This window comes from Dipodomys merriami, unplaced genomic scaffold (assembly GCF_024711535.1).
Source record: "Dipodomys merriami isolate MVZ:Mamm:240054 unplaced genomic scaffold, mDipMer1.0.p SCAF_373, whole genome shotgun sequence".
Lineage (NCBI taxonomy): Eukaryota > Metazoa > Chordata > Mammalia > Rodentia > Heteromyidae > Dipodomys > Dipodomys merriami.
Genome location: NW_027205304.1, coordinates 161,284 through 171,772, shown reverse-complemented (window position 1 = coordinate 171,772; position 10,489 = coordinate 161,284). Strand labels below are relative to the sequence as shown.

Sequence of the window (10,489 nt, the reverse complement as noted above, 5' to 3'; positions counted from 1 at the left end):
TAGGGGAGCTAGCATGTCCACCCCCGGCCATTGGGCACGTGGCAGGGATGAGGGAAAGGCCTGGCATCCTCTGTGGGGCCCAAGTCTAAGACACACAGAACGCAGCCGGTCACCCGCACATTGCGGGCCCGCTGGCCGCGGGGCTGGGGACACAGGCGGGAACACAGGCGTCTCTAGAGAGTGGCAGGGCGCGCACAGGGCAGATGGGCCTGGTAGGAAAAATCTCCAGCTTCTTTGGTAATTTGGGAGAGGGGCAAGGGGAGGGGGGAACCAAGGGCCTTTTTTTCTTTTCAAGTTGCACACTAGGAAAGCAAGTTTTGAAGGGTGAGCCTGTGAGCCACACCGCACGGCCAGGCCTGTGCTGGACAAGGACATGGTGGGGGGGGGAGCAAGGGAGGCCGTGGGGACCAGGCAATCAGAGTTTGCTCAACTGCCACACACAGACACACAGGACAGCACGCACGCACACGCCCCCGGCGAGTTCTGGAAGCGGGAGGTGCCAAGGGGGCTGGATGGCGGCCGGCCCAGACAGACAGCCAGCGCCGGCTAGGGGGTGGGGCCGGCCGTGAGTTCATGTTTCCTGCCTCATCTGTATAAAGGGAGGTGGCCGCCCAGAGACAGCACAGCTGTGGCTGCAGCGCCAGGAGCAGGAGCCTCGCACACCCCACCTACCCACCTCTAACAGCGCAAAGCCAGGGCTCCCCAAGCCGCCCCACTCCACTGAGCAGAAGAAACCACCAATTACCAAGCAGGAGAAACCGCCAATTGCAACGAGCCTCTGTCAGGTAGGAGAAAGGTAACTTCCTTCTGGCTTTTCCCTGCGGGGGAGTAGACTTCTTAGGAAGTTTTTCGAATCTCCTCCGTCCGTCCCCGTCCTTATGTTCCCTCTGTGTTCCTTCTCCTGGAACCCTGCCCCGTCCTCAAAGACAGGCAAGTAGGGCGGGTGGGACCCCACCATCAAGACCATTATCAAGACGGGACCTCAGCCCCATCTTTCCCCAGCAACACCTGCTCTCCTCCCCCAACCTCAGAAATTTCCTCCAATTTTCATCAAACAGTAATTGGAGAAAGCCTAATGAGTCAAAAAAAAAAAAGATACTAAAAACAAAAAACAACACCAAAAAAAACCCCAAAACGCCATGCAAATCAAAGATGTCATTATGGCCAGGCTCTGGTGGCTGTCAGCTGAGCTGCTCAGGAGGCTGAGATCTGAGGATCGCAGTTCAAAACCAGCCAGGGCAGGAGAGTCCATGAGACTCTTATCTCCAATAAACCACCAGAAATCCAGAAGTGGAGCTCAAAGTGGTTGAGCACTACCCTTGAGCAAAACAGATCAGGGATAGTGCCCAGGCCCTGAGTTCAAGCCCTCGATTGACAAAAAGAAAAAAAAAATGCCATTATAATTTAGCTTTTCAACCCTCTGGAGGGGAAGGGTGATATATTAGGGCATCTTCCAACATTCTTCTAAGAAAAAATGTGTTTAAGACTTCTTGCGGGGCTGGAAATGTGGCTCAGTGGTAGAGTGCTTGCCTAGCGTGCATGAAGCCCTGGGTTCAATCCCTCCATACCACATAAACAGAAAAAGCTGGAAGTGGTGCTGTGGTTTAACTGGTAGAGTGCTAGCCTTAAACAAAAGAAGCTCAGGGACAGTGCCCAGGACCAGCACATCTGTGATCCCAGCACTAGGGAGACTGAGGCAGGAGGATGGAGAATTGGAGGCCAGTCTAGGCCATGCCTCAAAAACAAAGCCAGAAGCCCGTGTCTCACGCTTGTCATCCTAGCTTCTCAGGAGACTGAGATCTGAGGTACTTGATTCAAAGAGAGCCTGGGCAGGAAAGTCCATGAGACTCTTATCTTCAATTAATCACCAAAATGCTGCACATGGAGTTGTGGTTCAAGTGGTAGAGCACTAGCTTTAAGCAGATAAAACTCAGGGACAGTGCCCAGGCCCTGACTTCAAGCCCTGGGACTGGCACACACATACAAAAAACCATGGAATTAGTAGAAGTAGGTAGAGTAGGATCTGTAATTACATGAACTTACTCTTTCCACTTCTCATCTGCAAACATGAGAAGCCCCCCCCACCCCCATCCCTGGGCAGACTTGTAGAACTTTCTGGAACTGCTCATCTCCATTGCTTCTAGGATGCGGACGTCTCCGGTCCTTGCCTGCCTGGCCCTGGTCCTGGCCCTGGCCTTGGGTGAAGGGTATGGGCTGCTCACTGAGCCCCAGCTGGCCCAACTGACCACAGACTTCGGCGTGAAGGTGTTCCAGCAAGTGGCTCAGGCAGCCAAGGACCGCAACGTGGTTTTCTCACCCTACGGGGTGGCCTCTGTGCTGGCCATGTTGCAGCTGACCGCAGGAGGGAAAACCCGAGAGCAGATCCAAGCTGCGATGGGGTTCAAAATTGAAGGTGAGAGGGAGAGACAGGGCAGAGCAGGAAGTGGGGGCCAGGGGCTCCTCACAGACCAACCAAGGGCCAAGACAACAGGAGCTGGGGGAAGAAGGCTGGCACTAGGTCAGCCAAGTCCAGTCATGTACGATTGTCCATCTTCTTCCTCCCACCTTCTGGGTCTCTGGATCTTGTCCTGCCCAGGGTGTCACAGACACCCGAACTCCTGAGGCTGTTTCACCATCCATCAAATGGGGTTAACAACACTTGCCTGCTGCACAGAACTGTGTAAATGCTACGTAGAATCACAAATGCAAAGCTGTTGTCCTAACTATTTATTCTAAGAAGATATTCACTACAGCGCATCGCTTCCCAGCCTTTTGGATAAGGTCCAGTACAGTTGCTCACACCTGTAATCCTAGTTACTTTGGAGGCAAAAATAAGAGGATCATGTTTCCAGGGAGCCAGGGCAAACAAAAGTTCACAAAAACAAACCAAGTGGCATGGTGCATACTTGTCATCCTAGCTATACAGGAGGCAGAAGTAGGATGATCGAGGTCTGAAGCCAGCTGGGCGAAAGCCAGGAGCCCAGGGCTCCAGGTGAGTCTAATGCACCCTTCCTCTCTCCCTCCACACAGAGAAGGGCGTGGCCCCCGGCCTCCGAGGACTGTACGAGGAGCTCTTGGGGCCCTGGAACAAAGATGAGATCAGTATCATGGATGCCATCTTTGTCCAGCGCGACATGAGGCTGGTCGAGGGCTTCATGCCCCACTTCTTCAGGCTGTTCCGGACCACTGTGAAGCAAGTGGACTTCTCAGAGGCAGAGAAAGCCAGATTCATCATCAACGATTGGGTGAAGAGGCACACGAAAGGTGAGCTGGGAAGGGGAACTCGGGAGTAAGCTCTGGCTTCCAGCATTACCTTCTCAGAAAGACCCAGCACTTTTCAAACCAAAGCATAATGGGTAAATTGGTGTTCCTGATTAGGCTTTCCAATCCACAAAGCAATTCAGAGTGAGTATGGCGGCACAAGCCTGTTATCCCAGCCTGTGGAAAAGCTGAGGGGTGTGCCTATAGTCCCAGATACTCAGGAGACTAGCAGGAGGATCATTTGAGAGGGTTAAACCTGCAATCCTAGCTCTTCAGGAGACTATGACCTAAGAATAGTGGTTCAAAGACAGACTGGGCAGGAAAATCTGTGAGACTCTTACCTCCAATTAACCAGAAACACACACACACACACACACACACACACACACACACACACACACACACACACACACACACACACACACACACACACACACACACACACACACACACACACACACACAACTTACAGAGCAAAGGAAAGCAGAAAGTAAGGAAAGGCTTAAGCTTCCAACTCAGATTATGGGTAGGGTCTCAGAGAACATGGAAATGAATATACATGAAAGACGCCCCCAGGCTCACAGAAAGACCAGACAAATCAAAAGCAACTAGATGGATTCATTCATCTGTCCTTTGCCTCATCCCAACACGCCTCCATTTTAGTAGTGGGAGATGAAGGGGACCACTACCAGGTTTAAAGGTAGACGAAACATCCTGATCATCTGACTTTCTTATAGGTATGATCAGTGACTTGCTGGGCAGAGGGGCCGTGGACCCGCTGACGCGTCTGGTGCTGGCAAACGCACTTTACTTCAATGGCCGGTGGAAAACGCCCTTTCCTGAGTCAAACACCCACTACCGCGTCTTCCACAAGTCTGACGGCAGCACCATTCCTGTACCCATGATGGCTCAGATGAACAAGTTCAACTACAGTAAGTCCAAGATCCTCCTTTCCCCATATCTCCCCGTATCACACCTGGAACCCTAACTACTTAGGAAGCTAAAATCTGAAGATCACAGTTCAAAGCCAGCCCAGGCCAGAAAGTCTGTGATATTCTTATCTCCAATTAACCACAAAAAAAGCTGGAAGTGGAGGTATGGTTCAAGTGGTAGAATGTTAATCTTGAGCTAAAAAGCTCAGGGACAGCACCTAGACCCTGAGTTCAAGCCCTAGTACTAGCAAAAAAAAATTTTTTTAAGAGACTTAGAAACCAGAAGGTATTGAAGTAGAAGAAAACTAGGAATAAAAGGACAGAATGGGAGAGAGGTACCAGTGGCTCACACCTATAATCCCAGCTACGAAGGAGGCTAAAATCTGAGGGCAGGAAAGCTGCATGAGACTTTTTTTTTTTTTTTTTTGGCGGGTCATGGGGCCTGAACTCTGGGCCTGGGCGCTGTCCCTCAGCTCTTCAGCTCAAGGCTAGCACTCTACCACTCGAGCCATAGCGCTTCTGGCTTTTTCTGCTTATGTGGTGCTGAGGAATCGAACCCAGGGCCTCATGCATGCAAGGCAAGCGCTAAGTGGAAAAAGCTCAGGGACAGCACCCAGGCCCTGAGTTCAAGCTCTAGTACTGGTACACATGTGTGTGCATGCACACATACACATACACACAATTAGATATAGTTATAGAGAAAAGTCCATATATCTATCTCTATCTACCTAGCTAGATAGATAGAGATAGATATAGATAGATAGATAGATAGATAGATAGATAGATAGATAGATAGATAGATAGATAGATAGATAGATAGATAGATAGCTACCTACCTACCGATGGAGGACAGGTACTCAAAAACCAAATAGAGCATTTAGCTTCCAGAAAGGATTAGAAAGACAAGAAGAATCAGTTGAACACAGAGCTATGCATTAGAACAAAGCAGAGTCGGAGTCATTTCCAAGGCGCCCTCTTGGTTTCTCCCCAGCTGAATTCACCACCCCAGATGGCCATATCTATGACATCCTGGAACTGCCCTACCACGGGGAAACACTCAGCATGCTCATCGCAGCGCCCTTCAGAAAAGAAGTGCCTCTCTCCACCATCACCAGCATCCTAGACGCCCAGCTTATCAGCCAGTGGAAAGCCAAGATGCTCAGACTGCCCCGCCTCCTGGTCCTACCCAAGTAAGTCATCCATGCCGGCATTCTGCTACCCACCCTTCCCTGTCTCCTAGCTTTCAGAAATCACTGTTCCCAAGTTGAGTTTCCCAGATGCCCATGGGACAGGGGCATGTGGGGGAGGCTGATGGAAAATTGTCCTGTCTGGGTTTGATTAGAATTCCTTGCATCATCTCTCTTGTATGCTTCTGCTGCTTGAGTCTGTAGACCATATCCACCTACCTCACTGGCCACCCCCAGAAACTCCAGGAAGAGCCAGCCAGAGGGAAGCAGGAGAAATGATGGGGCTAGGGAGGCTGAATCATTCTCCATCCATTCATTCCTGGACTCCACCCCCATCTCCACCAGTCACTACCCTCACAGCACAGTGAAAAGAATCACTGCCAGGCACTGGTGGCTCAGGCCTGTAATCCCAGCTATTCAAGAAGCTGAGATCTGAGCATCACAGTTCAAAGCCAGCCCAGGCAGGAAAGTCCACGAGACTCTTTTCTCCAACCAACCACCAAAAAGTCAGAAGTGGAGGGGCTGGGAAGGTGGCTCAGTGGTAGAGTGCTTGCCTTGCATGCATGAGGCCCTGGGTTCAATTCCTCAGCACCACATAAACAGAAAAAGCTGGAAGTGGCACTGTGGCTCAAGTGGTAGAGCGCTAGCCCTGAGCTGAAGAGCTGAGGGACAGCACCCAGGCCCAGAGTTCAGGCCCCACTAGTGGCCAAAAAAAAAAAAAAAAAAAAAGCCAGAAGTGGAGCTGTGTGGGGCCAGCCTTGAGCCCTGAATGAAAAAGCTCAGGGACAGTGTCCAGACCCTGAGTTCAAGCCACAGGACCAACACACACACACACATACACACACATACACACACACACACACACACACACACCAACACACACATACATCACTTGGGAGATGAGACAGCCCCAACTACAGCTTCTGCCTAGGGTTCCAACCGAACAGATTTGTTATTTCAGTCCTTCTGCAGAAACAAAAGGGGGTGCAGAAGGCTGCGGCTGGGTAATTCCAGAATCACAGGAAGCTCCCACCCACCAGGCTTCCCCTAAACTTCCAGATGCTTTAATGCTATAGTGGGAAGAGAAGACATGAGGTTGGCTAGCTGGTGTGCCCACATTCTCCCCACCCTCCCTTTCTTTTCCATCTCCTTCTTTCTCCCTTAGCCCCTCTGCTCCGCCTTCCTCCTCCCTCTCCCTCCCTCTGCCCGTGAAGAACGCTACCCCAAACCCTCTCTCTGCCTGAATCCTTTTCAGGCTTAGATCTCAAAAATACAGGGCTGGGAAGGTAGCTCAGTGGTAGAGCGCTTGCCTTGCATGCCAGAGGCCCTGGGTTTGATTCCTCAGCACCACAAAAGAAGAAAAGCCAGAAGTGGCGCTGTGGCTCAAGTGGTAGAGTGCTAGCCTTGAGCTGAAGAGCTGAGGGACAACGCCCAGGCCCAGAGTTCAGGCCCCACGACTGCCCCCCCCCAAGAAAAAAGATCTCAAAAATACAACCTAGCTGGGCTCTGGTGTCTCATGCCTATAATCCTACTACTTAGGCTGAGATCTGAGGATCACGGTCAAAAGCCAGCCAGGGCAGAAAGTCTGTGAGACTCTCATCTCCAATGAACCGCCAAAAAGCAGAAATTGGTGCTGTGGCTTAAGAGCACAAAAGCTCTGAAACAGCACTCAGGACCTGAGTTCAAGCCCCAAGACTGGCACAAAGAGAAAAAGAGAAAGAGAGGAAGGAAGGGAAGCGGGGAGGGAAGGAAGGAGGAAAGAGAAAAAAAAACCCACAACCTATAGACCAGATTTTCTTTAAACATCTTTATGGGAGAATTTACCTTTCTCTTCTCCCCACTCCAACTCTGCCCTCTGCCCCATTGTGCTAAATAAAATTATGCTAAAATACTTGCCTTATCTGAAGAAAGTAATTAGTCATAGCTTTGAGGGGGTGGAGAGATGGAAGAATATTCATTAATATTAGAAACCTCTGACAAAGACAGAGACTTTGCAACTAGTTTTGGGAGAGGAAAAAAAATGACCTCCATCTTCCAGGGTTAAAATAAATCCTACAGCGTCTCCATCTGAGGGCGCCCTGTGGGGGGGCCTGAGCCAGGGGCTGCGGTCAGAAAGGGGGCCCCTGAGCTGAGGGCCCCCCCACTCCTGCCTTACAGGTTCTCCCTGGAGACTGAAATCAACCTGAGGACACCCCTGGAAAATCTGGGAATGACAGACATGTTCAATCCAGCTGAGGCAGACTTCACAAGCCTCTCAGGTGGGTGGCGGCCTGCATGCTGCGTCGCTCTGCCCTGCAGTTTGCCCTGCGTGGTGAAGAGGGCCAGAGGAGGGTACCCAAGATCCACAGTTGATCCTTCTTGTCCCTTTTTTAGATCAAGACCCGCTCTATGTGTCACAGGCCCTGCAGAAAGTGAAGATGGAGGTAGACGAGAGCGGGACAGTGGCCTCCTCCTCCACGGGTGAGGCTCCGGCCCACGCCCCACATGGACTCCCCACCCCCACCCCCGCCCTGCTCCACACGTCCATGCAGCTGACAGTCCCTGCCCCCCTCCCCCATCGGCTCCTCAGCCCCTTGACTTGTGACACTTGAAGCAAACTAAAGGAGTTTGCTTAGCAACAATTCCTCAGCATTCTGGCTGTTCTGGAGGTTGAGATTGGAGGATCGTAGTTCAAAGCCAGCTCCAGTAGGAAAGTCCCTGAGACTCTTTACCTCCTTCCAATTCACCAGCAAGAAGCCAGACACAAGCGGTGCTGTGGCTCAAGTGCTAGAGGGCTAGCCTTGAGCCAAAAAAAAAAAAAAAAAGCCAAGCAAGAGTGTGAGGCCCTGAGTTCAAGCCAGTGCTGGCACTAATAACAATAATAGTAATAATAATGTGCTCTAAGCATATTTGTGAGGAACAACTGATAGATCGCCACTAAATTCTTGGGAAAAGCTGGGTTTTCTCCTAAGTTGCCAAGGCCAACCTTCAGAAGAATGAAGGAGGCTCCTGAACGTTCCTGTGCCCTCCTGCCCCCCTCCCCCTGCCCACCCTGTGTTGTCCACACGTGAAAGGCTGGAAGGCTGGGGTCGCCAGAGCCCTTGGGATCCATCCGGGCACTGGCGCTGATGTCTGTCTGTCTGTCTGTCTGTCTGTCCTGACACTCTGTCCCTCCTCTTGCAGTCGCCGTGCTGTCGGCCCGCATGGCCCCTGAGGAGGTGATCATGGACCGACCGTTCCTAACTGTGGTTCGGCACAACCCCACAGGTGAGCATCCCCCACTCTCCCACCAGTGTGTGTGTGTGTGTGTGTGTGTGTGTGTGTGTGTGTGTGTGTGTGTGTGTGTGTGTGTGTGTGTGTGTGTGTGTGTGTGTGTGTGTGTGTGTATTGCAGGAATCAAACCCAAGGTCTTCCACAAGCTGAACAACACGAATTCTACCGCTGAGCTACATCATCAGCCCTTGGCTTTCTTGAAACAGAATCTCATTATATAGCCCGGGCTGTTCTTAAACTCAGAAGCCTCCTCCCTGCCAGGATTACAGGCTTGCACTGCCACACCCAGCTACCATCTGTCTAGACAGATACAGATGCCCTTCTAGCCCCCAAGGATTGTGGGAAGCCAATTCCATTCCCCCTCCCAAAGAGAGACAGCAGTGTCAGAGCCAAGCAGTGCCGGACCCCATCTAACTTAGTTACCCCAGCAGCTGTGACTCAGCAAGCTCCCCTTCCCTGCAGCCCCAAGGTCACCCACAAACACTGTGCTTATGTATCCACAGGGACAATCCTTTTCATGGGCCAAGTGATGGAGCCTTAGCGAGTGGCCCTGCCCCAGGACACGACTGGACCTGTGTCACACGCCAAGAAACTCTCAAGAGAAGAATTTCCCCTTGCATGGTTCTCTCCAGAGAAAGCAAAGACACCCACCTTTCTCTCCCAATGGTAACTTTCCCCACCAGTCACCTGGGCGTCAGCCTCTCTCACAAGTTGGGGGATTGGCTCTCCCTAGGCAGAGAACAAGAAAGATCCAGGCTGGAGGGGGTGGATGGAACCCATCTCTCCTCACATCTGGCCCCCGGGCCCCAGACACACTGAAAGGAACAATGAGACTTGCAGACTCTGAGTACCTGGCCGAACGATTTACGTTCGACTCACACCCTGGAGAATGACAAGGCCACCACGAGACTCATCTCAAAGGACGCTCCAGTCCCGACTGCGCCCCTCCGCTTAGAAGGGCTGATGACCACCCAAGCAAAGCCCCTCCCCACCCCTCCCACCTCCCACAGACCCTCCCCTCCCCCAGCCGGGGCAGACAAATATCACTTTGGAGTGTAGGTAACTTGTTTACACATAGAAGCAGGTTTTTGCTTCCTAAAAACTTTTCTTTTTAGTCAAGAGCCAGTAGCTCATGCCTGTAATCCTAGCTAATCGGGAGGCTGGATCCAAGGATTGTGGATTGAAGCCAAGAAAGTCCACGAGACTCTTAGGTCCAATGAACCATCAAAAAGCCAGAAGTGGAGTTGTGGCTCAAGTGGTAGAGCACCAACCTTAGGGGAAAAAAAAAAGCTCAGTGCCCAAGCCCCGAGTTCAAATCCAGGATGGGCACACACACACACACACACACACACACACACACACACACACACACACACACACACACACACACACACACACACACACACAAAACTTTCAGTTTTGCAGCAATAAAGGAAGCTGCTCTTCACCCCAGTCTCTTGATGGAGGAAGATAGGGCGCCAGAGGTGTGCTTGGATGGTGATCATCGGCTTTGCCCTGGTGTGCTTGTTAGAAAGACATTAAGAATTACTTAAGCGTTGGCATCCTGTCCCTCTGGATCTGTGTCATGGAATCTCAGGAGCGTGGCCGCCACACTCTCCAGGTGGCAGGAGTGACGGGGCCCATACCGCCACCTCGTGGCAGCCCCAGCCCCGTGGCTGCTGTCTTCCCTACTTCCCCTCTTTCCAGAAAGTCCCAGGTAAAAGTGTTCTCATAGCAGTCCAAGTTAGAGACCAAAAGGACGCAGTAGAAGACAGAGATGAGTAAGGAGCGAGCCGATCCCATTTTCCCAGTCTATTTAGAAGCAGAATGTAAGGAACTTCATGACCTACCAGGACA

At 51.6% G+C, this 10,489-nt stretch overlaps 1 protein-coding gene across 1 annotated transcript; it reads left to right on the top strand.

Moving 5' to 3' along the window:
* Positions 1-599: 599 nt before the first annotated feature.
* On the top strand, positions 600-10,050 carry Serpine1 (serpin family E member 1). The gene is made up of 9 exons (XM_069989246.1): positions 600-785; positions 2,145-2,413; positions 3,031-3,264; positions 3,999-4,193; positions 5,185-5,383; positions 7,538-7,638; positions 7,754-7,840; positions 8,543-8,626; positions 9,136-10,050. The coding sequence occupies exons 2-9, from the start codon at positions 2,146-2,148 to the stop codon at positions 9,171-9,173; spliced, it is 1,206 nt and encodes a 401-aa protein (XP_069845347.1). The 5' UTR covers positions 600-785; position 2,145; the 3' UTR covers positions 9,174-10,050.
* Positions 10,051-10,489: the final 439 nt, after the last annotated feature.

Coding starts and splice junctions, on each gene's coding strand:
- Serpine1 (XM_069989246.1), top strand. CDS start 2,146: ATGCGGACGTCTCCGGTCCTTGCCTGCCTGGCCCTGGTCCTGGCCCTG. Junction 4,194..5,184: donor GATGAACAAGTTCAACTACA/GTAAGTCCAAGA, acceptor GTTTCTCCCCAG/CTGAATTCACCACCCCAGAT. Junction 8,627..9,135: donor GGTTCGGCACAACCCCACAG/GTGAGCATCCCC, acceptor ATGTATCCACAG/GGACAATCCTTTTCATGGGC.